At 52.2% G+C, this 14,576-nt stretch overlaps 1 protein-coding gene across 3 annotated transcripts in view; it reads left to right on the forward strand.

The window, feature by feature from the left end:
- The window catches only part of Gse1 (Gse1 coiled-coil protein), a 415,165-nt gene that overhangs the window by 143,615 nt on the left and 256,974 nt on the right, over window positions 1-14,576 (forward strand). For all 3 annotated transcript variants that reach the window (XM_045142420.1, XM_045142421.1, XM_045142422.1), the window contains exon 2: window positions 1,803-1,983. In XM_045142420.1, the coding sequence (XP_044998355.1) occupies window positions 1,803-1,983 (181 nt within the window). The remainder of the gene's footprint in view (window positions 1-1,802; window positions 1,984-14,576) is intronic.

Genomic DNA, 14,576 nt, shown 5'->3' on the forward strand with positions numbered 1-14,576 from the left:
TCAAAAATAAATAAATAAATAAAAATAATTTTGGGCTGGAGAGATGGCTTAGCAGTTAAGGCGTTTGCCAGCAAAGCCAGAGGACCCAGGTTCAATTCCCTAGGACCCACTTAAGCCATATGCACAGGTGGTTCATGCATCTGGAGTTTCTTTGCAGTGGCTGGAGTCCCTGGGGCAACCATTTTCTCTCTCTATGTGCCTCTTGCTCTGTCTCTCTCAAATAAATAAATTTTAAAAATAATAAGTTTAGCTGGGCATGGTGGCACACACCTTTAATCCTAGCACTTGGGAGGCAGAGTTAGTAGGGTGTCCTGAGACCACATAGTGAATTCCAGGTCAGCCTGAGTTAGAGTGGTGAGACCCTACCTTGAAAAAACAAAAAAATTATCTATTTATAAACAACAAAAGTTAGAGGAGAGACAGACAGAAAAAAAAATGGGCATGTCAGAGCCCTAGTTGCTGCAAACAGACTCCAGATGCATCTGCCATTTTGTGCATCTGGCTTTATGTCACACCACACGTTTTTGAAACAGAAGACAAGTTGGCCAAGCTAGTGAATTCTTTGTCTGTACAAGTTGAACAACTACAGGGAAGGCAATGTGGGGAAGGCCACCTTGCTGTACTGTGCTCCGAAGGGTCTGTGGTAAGCCCTGGCAGGGTCAGGACAGACCACGGACAAGCTCTGTCACAGCTGAGGACAGACAGCCTCAGAGAGGCTGGTTTTATCACCCTGGTTATTGCTCTTCTTGAGGGTCACTGAGTCCACGGGCAAGAAGAGCATGGTTTTGCCATCTTATCAGCCCAGCTGGGTACCTAGAGTGGGGAGGGGGTCGCCATGTACATCTGGGTGCCTGTGTGCACCAGGGTACCATACTGGGGGATGGGTGCCTTGTGCAGGTAGGTACTTGGTGAAGTCTGATGCCTGTGTACAGCTGGGTGCCTGTGTACATGTGGGTGTCCTCTGGAAGTTGGGTCCCTGTATGTACCTACCTGAGTGCTCTGGTTAAAGCTGTGTGCCCAGTGGAGGCTGGGTGTCTTTATATACCTGGGTGCCTCATGGAGCCAAGTGCCCTGGTGGCAGCTGGCTCCCAGCTGGGTAGCATGGCAGAGTTTGCAACTCCACAAAGTGTTTGCTGAGATCTGGGGCTGCCTGCTCCCAAAGGGTTCCACCACATGTATGTTCTCCTTAACCCCCGGGATGCAGAGGCCTAGAAACATCCAGAACCGTCCGTGTTTGGAGCTGAGACCACTTGGGGTGCAGTCACAGCTTTCCATGTTCTCTCCAGCTGTCTATATCTGGGTACTCCATTTGCTTGGCACTGTGGGGGCCTTGCCTGTGTCTGGCAGCCAATCACAATAGAACCAAGGTCCACAAGAGGCCTCTCAGCTGAAGGATGCATTGCCACAGAGGACTCAGACATGGGACATCTCTTCAGACCATCCTATCTCCTCAAGCTGAGCGTCGGACCCCAGTGATCTGCTGGGCAAGGGTGACCCTCATCTCTGTGGCCTCCAGGGGACAGACCAAGTGAAGCTAAACCTAGCTCCCTTTTCAACCCTCTCCAGGGTGGTTGGCAGAGGATTCCTAGATTGGGACATCAAGTGAGGAATGAGTGCTGGTGCAGTGTCCAGTACCCAGCCTGGGATCCCTGGCCAGGCAAGGGGAAACTCGCTGGCTTTCCTGACTTGAGCCGCCGGTTCCGCTGAGGTGTTCACTGGAGGCCAGGCCAGGCAGGGGAGAAGCACCTACAGCCTGAGACCCCTCTCCTGCCAGGCTCACATGTCCATTCCCTTCCTTGTAGGTCACCTCTACACCTCTGGAGGCACCTGTAGCCATCCACGCTCCCACCCAGGAGCCCGAGCCACAGCTGAGCATCCCTACAGAGAACCCACCCAGGGGCCCCAGATCTGCCCAGGAGCTGCGGCCGCCGTCATGCCTGCAGAGTGGCCGGGACGAGGACAGACCAGACCTCGCGGGCACAGGTAGGCCAACACTTGGTGTTCTGTTCCTCTGGGTCCTGGGTAGAGCCTGAGCTGGCCCAGGGTCTGGGGCTCCGAAAGGCTGAAGTCAGACAGAGTTTGTTTCTACCTCACCTCCTCGGCGTTGTAGAGTTCGCGTCCTTGCGGGAGTCTGGATTTTTATCTTTCCGCTCTGGGACTCTGTTTACCTACTCGCTGACTGCTCGTTTGCTTCTGTAAATATTGTCACAGCAAGCACGAGCCCTCAGGTCATTTCTGGGTGCCGTGGACAAGCATGCTATTGTCCTGGACATGGGCACAGGCCTCCCTTGGGCTGGGCCAGCAGGCGTGAGGATGCTCGCTGGTGGCTGCTTGGTGTGGTGACCAAGTTACTGTCTGGTGGCTGTGCTTTTCTGAGGACTCGTGGGTAGGGCTATTTCTGCTGGGCCTCCACTGCTGGCACTGGTGTGCAGGCCGGACGACGTGGTGGACATGTGTCCTTATGTCCTTTTCCTAAGCCCTTGGCATAGCTCCTGGGACCACCTCACAGGCTAGGCCATACTTCTCCTCAGCAAGGCCCTCCTAAGGTGACTATGGTAGAGGTGACCACAGGGGACCATAGTGGGTCCTGGCTCCCGTGCTGCCCCTTGGGAGGGCAGAGACTTGGGATGTTAGGGGCAGAAGTATGGCTTGTTAAGAAACTAGATAGACCAAAGCCAGAGGAAGAAGTGACAAGCAGCTGGTGGAGCTGGGGTCAAAGGGCTTGACACCCCCTCCCCCGTCTGCCCTCAGGCCCAGGGTTTAATCTGGGGCAATACTCTCAGGGTGACTTCAGTCCCAACCTCCTTTTGTCTGTGAGGTAGACTCAGGCTGAGGACCGATCCTGCAGACCAAGAGCTGATGGGCCTCAGGAGCCCTGAGGTGCTTTCAGCCATGGGCAGGTGGGCACAGGATGGCTACTGGGAGAGGGGGCTTAGGACACCTGCTGTCAAGGCTGTCTGTCACCTCTCATCCACTCTGCACAAGAATCTCACACACATAAGCTCCAAGCTCACGGTGTCCGTGAGAGGTGGTTGTGATGGGAAGGCCTAGTGTAGGCCACCTGTGAGGGAGGGGACCTTTGGGTGTACACCCCAGCACCAACTCAGCTGAGGTGGTGCTGGCAAAAGTTTCCTGTTCACAGATCTGGCTGGGTCTATTAGACCTACCCTTTAAAATTTGTTTTTTTTATGAGACTGAGAGAGTGAATTGATGTGCCAGGGCCTCTAGCCACTGCAATCAAACTCCAGACATGTGTACCACCTTGTGTACATGTGCAACCTTGTGCATGTCACCTTGTGTATCTGGCTTATGTGGGATCTGGGGGGTTGAATGTGGTTCCTTAGGCTTTGCAGGCAAGTGCGTTAACTGCTAAGCCATCTCTCCAGCCCCATACCCACTCTTTACCTAGGGTGCCCCTGGGGGGGGTGGGATCTGAGTGGACTGTTCCGCCCCATAGCCACCCATAGGCCTGTCCTGGGGAAGCCAGGGTGTCCCAAGACACACACCCTTTTGGGCTTGGGGCTTGGATCTCCACGGAGGAGTGCACACTCAACTCTCACTGCTTCTCACCTGCCAGAGAGCTCCTGGCGACGCTGCACCCTTCCAGGGCAGGGCACGTTCTGTGGAGCATTCTGCAGGGCAGCTGGCTACTGTCTGGGGAGAAGTTCTCCCACCCGTGGTCAAGGGTCTTTGCAAGTGCCTTTGTCTCCCTGAGGCTACACCTTTCAGCTGTGAGGTGGCTAGTGTTCTATGCGCTTCCATGACTCTTCTTCCGTGAAGAGCTGTGGCCTGCTTGTGTCTGTGTGCATAACACCTCATGTTGATGAACTAACATGCGGCAGGTCCAGAGAGGCTGAGCCACCTGCCCCCTGTCACATAGCAATGGTGGCCCTCTGGGGTTTGAACCCCACAGTCTGACTCCTGCACCTTGCTCAGCCATAGCCCAGAAGAGTCACATCTGATCCTGAAAGGTCCCCAAGTCACAAGTTCCATGGATATTTCCATCTCCAGTAAGGAAGTATATGTGGAACCTCTGAAGACAGAGCTTGTCACTCCCGAGTCCCTGGCTGACGAGATAGGACCCTTTTGCACTATGATAAGACTCTTTCTAAAGGCTATACTGGCCAGGTGTAGTGGCGCACACCTTTAATCCCAGCACTCGAGAGGCAGAGGTAGTAGAATTGCTGTGAGTTCTGGGACTACATACTGAATTCCAGATCAGCCTGGGCTAGAGTGAAACCGTACCTCAAAAAAAAAGAAAGAAAAGAAAAAGAAATTAAACAAAAAAAGAAAGGCTGTTATGCAGGGGGTGGGTCCCTGAGAGCCAGGGGAGATAGAGATGCAGAGCACTGGGTACCTTTGCTGCCCCAGAAAGGTAGGCGTGGGGTCCAGGTCAGCAGGATGGCCTGAAGCCCTGCTCTGTGGGGAGGGTCTGGGCAGGGCACCAGACCCCCATCTGCCAGCTGTTCGGGCAGTCCAGGGCAGCTTTCAGCTGAGACAACCAAGAGCACAGCCCTCAGTCAGGCCCGCGGGGGCAGCTGCACCGCTCGGAATGTGACAGTGACTAATGGTTTATTACACACCTGCCACCTCTCATGCGGCAGTGGGCGGGCGGAGCAGCCCCCTGGGCCAGCTGCAAACTGCCGAACAGGCAACGGGTAGATGCGGGGCCAGGTGCATAGGGCATGGAGGTGGGCTTGAGACAATGGACACACGTGTGTGTGTGCACATCCACACACTCAGGGTCACTGACACGGAGACATGCACACTGGAGCACACACAGGGAGAGCAGTGTTTCAGGTACATACACAAACGCAGGTGCAGACACACATGGGTGCACATGCCAGCACACATGGCCCCCACATTCACGAAGATACCCACATATAAAGACTTTAACACATGGAGCTGGTGCAGACCCACAGACACACCAACACTCCCACGTTTTTGCACAGTACATGTGTGGAAATCAGCCCCCCCATACACATCCCGTGGACATGATACGTGTGTGCATAAGCAGACATGCCCAGACTGCCCTGTGCTCACACAGATGCCCACTCGGAAGCCAAATGCACATTCAGACACACAGGTGGATCCCACAGTCTGGCTCACCTGGGCAGCACATCCATGAGTGTGCACACAGAGACCTCAAGAACATGCGGACTCCAGGCTGCTTCTCTCGCTGTTATGAGGAGCTGACTGGCAATAGCAACTTAAGAAAGAAATGGGTTTCATTTATTTTAAATTTCTATTTCATTTCTTTGCAAGCAGAGAGAGAGAGAGAGAGAGAGAGAGAGAGAGAGAGAGAGAGAGAGTAAGTATAGCCGCACACCAGGGCCTGCAGCCAATGCAAATGAACTCCAAATACATATGCTACCTTGTGCATCTGGCTTTATGTGGGTCCTGAGGAATGGAACCCAGGCCATCAGGCTTTGCAGGCAAGCACCTTAACTGATGAACTAGCTCTCCAAATACTATTTTTCAAAAAAAATTATTTGCTGGCCGGGCGTGATGGTGCACGCCTTTAATCCCAGCACTTGGGAGGCAGAGGTAGGAGGATTGCTGACAGTTCCAGGCCACCCTGAGACTACATAGTTAAATCCAGGTCAGCCTTTACCAAAGTGAGACCCTACCTCAAAAAAATTTTATTTGTGTATGTGGTGGTTGGGGGGGGGGGGAGGACAGGCACCAGAGCCTCTTGCAAACACCAGATAGTTACACTATTGTTTGCCAGGTGGTTAATGTGGGTGGCTGGTGAATTGAACCCAGGCTGGCAGGCTTTGCAAGCAGGCACCTTTAACTGCTGAGCCATCTTCCCAGCCTCAGAGAGGGTTTGTTTTGAGTCACGGTTTAAGAAGGGTTACAGTCTCTTATGTTGGGGGAGGCATGAAGTGGAGTCTGAGGTGGCTGGTCACACTGGGTCAGGAAGCAGGGAGCAGTGAATGGTGGTGCTCCGCTCACTTCCTCACCTGTATTCAGTCCTGGGCTGCAGCCCACACTTACTCTGGGTCTTCCATCCTCAGTTAAACTAGAAACAACCTTGCAGACATGCCCAGCAGTGCATCTCCTAGGCGATTCTAAATCCTCTTGACAGTGAAGGGTTAATCAGAGGCAAAGGCGTGCACACACACAGACACACTCTGGTACCAGGACCCTTGCACACACATGAGCACACACAGATACATGTTTTTATGTGCACACACACCCCCACCTCATCTCCCACATAGCCTTTCTACACTTTCTCCAGATCTCTGACCCATGGCCCCTGAGTCTGCCAGGGCTCTATCCATGGTGGCTTTAGCCAGTTCTGGCCTGTTCAGGCCCCTCTGAGGGTGGATGGCCAGGGAAGGGAGCGGGCTCCAACTGCCCAGCAAAACAATAACTGCCTCGCCACCCATTTCTTTTTCTTTTACTCTCTCTATATAATACATATTATTTATTTGAGAAAGTCAGAGTAAAATATTTTTATTTATTTGCAAGGGGAGAGAGAGAAAAAAAAAATGAATGAGAATGGGTGCACCAGGACCTCCAGCCACTGCAGATGAACTTCAGGTGCATGTGCCACTTTGGACATCTGGCTTTATGTGGATACTAGGGAATCGAACTTGGGTCATTAGGCTTTGCAGGCAAGTGCCTTAACTACTGATCAGTCTCTGTAACCATTTCTGCCCATTTCTAACCCTTGCTTCCCCGCAGATGTCCTGCCTGTGGGGACAGCAGTCTGTCATGGGAAGTCTGGTTCTGGCCTGCGGTTGGGCCGAGCTCCAGGGCTCGTGAAGAACACCTGCCTCCTTCCCCAAAGGCAGGAGCTGCATGCTGTGGAGGACAAATGAGTGTGGGAGCCCCTGGATTTTGCCTGCCAAGATTGAGGGGATCATCAGATTTTGTATCAGTGGGGGTACAGGACAGGTCCCCTGCATGTCCAGGACGGAAGGCTCCTGGTGGCCAACCAGACTCCCACACCCCGGCAGCATTGGGTCACAGAGAGACTGTATTGACACCCGCCAGGCCTCCGGTGCTGTGATGTGGGGACTCTGGGCAGTTGCTCCCGAGGCAGGCCAGGCCCAGAGCACCCTGGGAGTGTGAGCAGTGTCTCAGCGGGGAAGGAGAGCGTGGTTTAGAATGCCGGGGGATGAGCTGCGTCTCCTGCGTCATGGTGGGCGTGTGAGCTCCCGGCAGCTCAGACATCCTCATGCCTCTCGTCAGACAAGACCCATTCCTCATTTGCACGTGCATGCACAGTGAACGCCGCTGAGGAGGTGCTCCTAATTTGTCACCAGCCCAGTGTCCCTAGCAGCGTCCTTGTGCTGTCCACAGCCTCCTAGGGGTGAAAGCAGCACACTCCGTGAGAGACGGGAGGGAGGCAGGCTTGGCATCTTGGACAGAGGTCCAAGTTTTCCAGGCTCTGGCAATACCACTGCCCAGCCAGGCGGCCTTGCCAGGTTCAGACCTTCCCCAGGCCTCAGCTGCTCCAGCTGCATAGTAGGCACAGTGGCGATAAGGCCTTTCTTTGCATTGGTGCTGGTGACACGAGATGAACACCAAGATGGCACGGACAGCTGCCAGGCAAGGTTGTGTAGACTGCATACTGTACATCCACAGTGCGTGCCATCCTTGTCTTTGGGAATGTGCTTTCTGCATGGCTATGGAATGGGGCTGCCCTGTTACCCGCTACATGGATGGTGGCCCTGGAATTGTGCCATGGGGGCCCTGGGTGTCCTTTTTGAGCTGGGCAGCAACTTCTCCTCCCTCCCCCACCCCAGTGCTGGGAATTAAACTCATGGCCTCATGCTTACCAGGCAAGTGTTCTCCCACTGAGCTACATCCAGCCCCTCAGCAGCTTCCAAAGTGGTAAATAATACAGACATTAGTGGAGACAGTAGGAGCTTCAGGCCCCATTGGGGTGGGTGTGCAGGGAGCCAAGCTGTGGCTGGTTCTGGTCACAGAGTCTCCCTTTACCTTTATTGGTTGATTGGTTCATTGATTTGAAAGAGAGAAAGAGGAAGAGAGGCAGATAGAGAGAGCGAGAGAGAGAGAAAATGGGCATGCCAGGGCCTCCAGCCACTGTAAATGAACTCCAGATACATGTGCCACCTTGTGCATCTGACTTTATGTGGGTACTGGGGAATAGAACCTAGGTCCTTGGGTTTTGCCAAGGCAGGTGCCAAAACTACTGAGTCATCTCTCCAGCCCACCGTCTCCCTTTCTCACCTGCCACAGTGGCACCTAACAGTCATACCCGGCATGTGGAGCCGCTGGCCTGGACCTGCCTCCAGTCCTGGCTTAGAGGACTAGGGCTTTTGCTGTGTGCGTGCGGCCATTGGGGCCTGTGATCTGGTCTCCTGCCCTTCCCTAGGGTTCCTAGTTTGTGTCCCCAAGCAGAACTGATGCTAATGTCCACACATAGTGGCCGCTGTCCTCTGGGCAGTCAGTGATGGTGGATGAGTGAGGAGGGGTGAGCTGCTGGTGGGAGGGGTATAGCGCCTCCTCTTGTTCCAGCCCTGGCTGCCATAAGAGTCTCCCTCCAACCCCGCCGACTCTTGGAGGTTACTTTCTGGCCAGTCCTTTGGCAGCAACTGCTACAGTAAATTGTGAACTGAGTACATTACACACCCCTGTGATTCCAACCCTCAGGATGTTGAGGCAGAAGGATTACTATTTCCAGGTCATTCTGGGTGCATAATGAGATGTCTTCACTGAGGTCAAAAGTCTGATCCAATTCTCGCCGTGGTAGTCTAAGCTGGCCAGGTCTGGTTCCTGCTGAAAATCACAGGGGAGAGGTTGTTCCCTGCTTTTCCCCCTTCTAGAATGTTCCCTGACTTGCAGCAACTACACCCATCTTCGAGGCCATTGTTACAACCCCTGCTGACCCTCTCCCACTTGCCTCTTCTGTTCTTTCACCAAAAGTCCCTTGTGGGCTGGAGAGATGGCTTAGTGGTTAAGCGCTTGCCTATGAAGCCTAAGGACCCCGGTTCGAGGCTCGGTTCCCCAGGTCCCACGTTAGCCAGATGCCCAAGGGGGCGCACGTGTCTGGAGTTCGTTTGCAGAGGCTGGAAGCCCTGGCATGCCCGTTCTCTCTCTCTCCCTCTATCTGTCTTTCTCTCTGTGTCTGTCGCTCTCAAATACATAAAATAAAATTAAAAAAAAAAAAAGTCCCTTGTGCTGCCTGTACCTGGCCACTCACCTGTCCTCAGATCAGCTGGTCAGTGGCTGTGGCGTGCCTACAGCCTGCACCTCGTGGGCTGTGGGATCAGGATGTGGACATCTTTGGAGTCATTGTGCAGACAGTGACACCTGGACAACATCTCTGCATTGGTGCGAGAGGTGCTGACGGGTGCTGTGACTAAAAGCCAGAGTCCACTGTGGGTTTGCTGCCTGGGTGACTTGGGGTTCCCTGGTCCCTGGCCTGTGGATCTTTCCTCAGGGCTCCCAGAGGCCGGATGCTCTGTCCCTAGCAGGCCCTGGTAGGAACCACGAAAGCCAGTAAGCCCTTCCCACCTTGGCCTTGACAATGGCTCACGTGTCTTCCACTGTGCATAGTGTCCTGCCCAGAGTAGGGACTGGGGTAGAACTCTGTACCTTTCTATCTGCCCCAGCCAACCATTCTGTTGGGCAGTTTGTCCCAAGTCTGTTCCCTACCCAGCCCCCTGGGCCCTGGGTGTTTCATGTTTTCCGAAGACTGCGTCTGGGGCTCTTCCTGTCCTGAGGCTCTGAGCTGCTCTGCAGGGTGGGTGCTTCGTAGCCATCATTTGACCCACGGTGGGGTTACCCTCCTCACTGCCACAGAAGGTACCAGGGTACCAGGCAACTGAGGTAAGGCAGGGTTGGCCTCCTCCTCAGGATGCAGGATTTTGGGGTTCAGAAGGTTCCCCCAGGCCTGTGAACCCCAACCTTTGGGTTCTTACCCATTTTAACAAAGAATTGAGAAAATAGACTCCAAGAAGGGTAAATTATGAATTATTGTTTATTTTGGGGAGAACCAGTAACCAGGGTGTGGTGGTTTGATTCAGGTGTCCCCCATAAACTTAGGTGTTCTGAATGCTAGGTTCCCAGCTGATGGATATTTGGGAATTAACGCCTCCTGGAGGGAGTGTATTGTTGGGGGCGGGCTTATGGGTATTAAAGCCAGTTTCCCCTTGCCAGTGTTTGGCACACCCTCCTGTTGCTGTGGTCCATCTTATGTTGGCCAGGGGGTGATGTCCACCCTCTGCTCATGCCATCGTTTTCCCCTGCCATCGTGAAGCTTCCCCTCGAGCCTGTAAGCCAAAATAAACCTCTTTTTCCCAGAAGCTACTCTTGGTTGGGTGATTTCTACCAGCAATGTGATCCGGACTGCAACACAGGGGAAGGCCAGAAAGGCTCAGGTTAGAAGGGAATTGGCCTCCTTGTGCTGCTGGAAAGGGAAATGGGAGAATGGAGAGACAGGGGGATTTCTGGAGGAGAAGCCTGTGGAAAGGGTGCGTGCATGTGCGTGTGCGTGCACACACACACACACACGCACACACACTCAGCATGGGAGTGCATGCAAGCCCTTCACCTTTACATTAGCTATCCAATAGTGAAGAGCCCAGAGCCTTGAGGAAAGTCATACATGTAACAAGGCAAGGAAGGGGCCTGGAAACATAACACATGAGCTGGCACCACATACACTAGTGACCGAGGAGTCAGAAGTGCGCATCTCCACATGGGGGAGCCTGGCCTAACCACTGCCCCTCTCTTTCTTTTCCAGCCATGCTTAAATAAGCTGTGGGGCATGGTTAGGATGCAGGTACCTTTATGCACACAGATCTTGGCTTGGCCCTTTCTGAGTTCGAAACTCGGCTTCTGGTAGGCAGATGCCTCCTTGGGCCTCAGTTTCCCCATCTGTAGAACAGAGAAGATGATCTGACAGTTGAAAGAAGGTAAGAGTCAGGCATGTCGAATGTAGAGCAGGTGCCTTAGCACATGGGACATGAGCACTGGCCTGTCCCTAACAGCCAGAGCCCATGGTGACCAGCAGAAATCCTGGCTTTTCCTTTTCTTTGTTGGGCAAATAGGCTCCCAGCCAAGGCTGCCTCTGTTGCCAGGAAGGCGGAGATTACACTTGGGTACTTGACTGGCAGAGGGCCTGGAGTAGCTTGGAGCCAAGCACAGTGACATTGGGCACGGGAAAGTCCTGCCAGCACCCTGCGAGCTGCAGTTGCTCTGAGGGTGCAGTGGTGGGGTAGGCCACAGCTCTGTGCAGACCCTGTCCCTCCCTGAGTCTCTGTCCTATGACTGCCTGGGTTCCCGTCCCACGCCCTAATCCTTCCCCTAGGCACTACCAGCTGATCTGAGATCCAGTGTACAGCTCCCACTGGCCATTTGTCTTCCTGGGAACTTCTTGTCTCATAAAGCTGGTAGCTTGACTTACAAGTCAGGGCAAGAAGTCTAGAAGCTTCTAGAAGCTGCAGCCAGAGAGGAGAGGCTTTTAACCCAGAGAAGGCCTTGGAGTCTGTCAGTACAGTAGGGCCTCACAAGTCCTGAGCAGGACTCATTCCCTCTCTTTCACTCCCTCCTGTACATTTTGGTGTTTGTTTTCTAAAATATATTTTTTAATTTATGTGTGTGTGTGGGGGGGACAATGTGAGTGAGTTATGGGTATACCAGGGCCTCTTACCACTGCAAGTGAATTCCAGATATATGTGCCACTTTGTGCATTTGGCTTTATGTGGGTACTGGGGATTGAACTTTGGCTGGCAGGTTTTGCAAGCAAGCACATTGAACCACAGATCCACCTCTCTAGCCCTTATCCTTTTTTTGTTTTTTTAAGGTAAGGTCTCACTCTAGCCCAGGCTGACCTACAGTTCACTATGTAGTCTCAGGCTAGCCACAAACTCACAGTGATCCTCCTACCTCTTCCTCCCTAGTGCTAGGATTAAACGTGTGTGCCACCATGCCCAACCAGCCCTGAGTTTTTAAAATATTTTATTATTTATTTATTTGAGAGAGAGAGAGAGAGAGAATGGGTGCACCTGGGCCTCTAGCCACTGAAAACGAACTCCAAACTCATGTGCCACCTTGTGCATCTGACTTACGTGGGTCCTGGGGAAGTGAACCAGGGTCCTTTGGCTTTGTAGGCAAATGCCTTAACTGCTAAGCCATCTCTCTAGCCCCATGATTTTTTTTAAATTATTTATTTATTTGCAAGGAGAGAGAGAGAATGGGTGCCTCAGGGCCTCGAGCCACTGCAAACCAACTCTGGAAGCATGTGCCACTTAGTGCATGTGGCCTTACTTGGATACTGGGGAATTGAACCCAGGCTTTTCAGGCAAGCACCTTAACTGCTGAGTCATCTCTTCAGCTCCTGATTTTTTAAAATGTTTTTATTTATTTGCAAGCAGAGAGAGTTAGACAGAAAAAGCATAGGTGCTCCGGGGCCTCTACCCACTGCAAACTCCACTGTTTTTCTTGGTGGGGGGGGGGGCAGATTTCAAGGCAGGATTTCACTCTAGCCCAGGCTGATCTGTAATTCACTGTGTACTCTTGGTGGCCTTGAACTCATGGTGATCCTTTTACCCTGCCTCTCAAGAGCTGGGATTAAAGGCATGTGCCACCACGCCCTACTCACTGTGTTTTTGTTTTTATTATTATTATTATTTTTTTTTTTATTCACAACTTCCATGATTGTTAATGAGAGAGAATTGGCACGCCGGGACCTCCAGCCACTGCCATCAAACTCCAGATGTGTACGCCACCTTGTGTGTGTGACCTTGCACGTGTGCGTCACCTCGTGCATCTGGCTTATGTGAGATCCGCAGAGTCGAACATAGTTCCTTAGGCTTCACCTGCAAGTGCTTTAACCTCTAAGCCATCTCTCCAGCCATCCACTGATTTTTCTTTAATGGAGAACTGAGTGACAGCAGGTTTAATATGTCAGGAGTTCTATTTGACCCATCTGTTTCCTCACCACCGATTTGATTGTCTTCATTTTTATTTATTCTTTAATTTTAATTTTATTTTTATTTATTTGAGAGAGAGTGAGAGTGGCAGGGCAGTGGGGAGGGAGAGAATGGGCACAACGGGGCCTTTAGCTACTGCAAATGAATTCCAGATGCATATGCCACCTTGTGCATCTGTCTTACGTGGGTCCTGAGAAATCGAACCTGAGTCCTTTGGCCTTGAAGGCAAGCACCTTGACCTCTAAGCCATCTCTCCAGCCCTATTTGTTCTTTGGTATTTCTTTATTAGGGAAAAGAAAGAGAGAACGAGAATGAATGGGTGCAGCAGGGCCTCCTGCCACTTCAAATGAACCCCAGACACATGCTCCGCTTTTGCATCTGGCTTTTCTTTTCTTTTTTCTTTTTTTGGTTTTTCAAGGCAGGTCTCACTCTAGCCCAAGCCGACCTGGAATTCACTATGTAATCTCAGGGTGGCCTTGAACTCACTGTGATTCTCCTACTTCTGCTTTCTGAGTGCTGGGATTAAAGGCATGTGCCACCATACCCAGTTTGTAAGCTGGCTTTACATGGGTACTGGGGAATCAAACTCAGGTCATCAGACTTTGCAAGCAAGTGCCTTTAATTGCTGAACCATCTCTCCAGATCTGACTTTAGAAACACAAAATGTGTTTGATGTTGTTGGTTTGCTTGTTTGTCTGGTGCTGGAGATCAGACCTAGGGCTTCATGCATACTAGGCAAGCACTCTACCAACTCTGCTTTTGACACAGAGTCTGGCTGTGGTCTGGAACTTTCCATCCTTCTGCTTCAGCCTCCTGAGAGCTAGGATTAAAGGCTCGCACCATCATCTGGCTGGGTCTGGTTCTGTTGAGGACTTTGACCCTGGGGAATTCTCTGAGGGCTTTGTACAGCGCTGGTCGCTTGTCATTGTCCTTCCTCTGTAGCTCCATCAGCTGATGCCCACTGTCCTTCCCTCCCTGCCCTCCTTTTTGTGCTGTTTTGTTGTGCTTATTTGTTTGTTTGAGTCAAGATCTCACTCTGTAGCCCAGACTGACCTTGAACTTGTGATCCTCCTGTCTCAGCTTCCCGAGTGCTGGGATGGCAGGTGTGAGCCACCAGGCCTGGCAGAGCCACTCTTTATGATGACTCCCACCTCCCCAGGACCTGCTGTCTTCCCACACTTTCCTTGGCCAGTGTGTGGCTGCTGCATGCGTCTGAGGAAAGGATCTGTAACTGGGGCAGTTGGAAAACCTGTAAACCAAACATTGCCTCCAACCTGGTTCCTTCCTAGTGGCCTGAGATCAACTCCAGATCAGCACTGAGTTCTGGCATGTTCTCAGAAAGGCCACTTGTCCTCACCTGGAACTTCTGACCCCATGGAAGTCAGTGATAGAGATTTTCAGTGAACTGTGAGCTTCAAGCAGCTGAACAAACTAACCTTTAAAAAAAATATTTATTTAAGAGCAGGAAAAAGGCCGAGAGGGGGGTGCACTAGGGCCTCAGTCACTGCAAATGAACTCCAGACGCATGCACCCCCGTGCATCTGGTTTACGTGGGTCCTGGAGAATCGAACTGGGATCCTTTGGCTTTGTAGGCAAAGGCCTTAACCGCTAAGCTATCTCTCCAGCCCTGAATGAACTACTCTTGATTCCAGCAGCAAG

The sequence above is a fragment of the Jaculus jaculus genome, chromosome 1 (assembly GCF_020740685.1).
Source record: "Jaculus jaculus isolate mJacJac1 chromosome 1, mJacJac1.mat.Y.cur, whole genome shotgun sequence".
In the NCBI taxonomy this organism is placed as follows: domain Eukaryota; kingdom Metazoa; phylum Chordata; class Mammalia; order Rodentia; family Dipodidae; genus Jaculus; species Jaculus jaculus.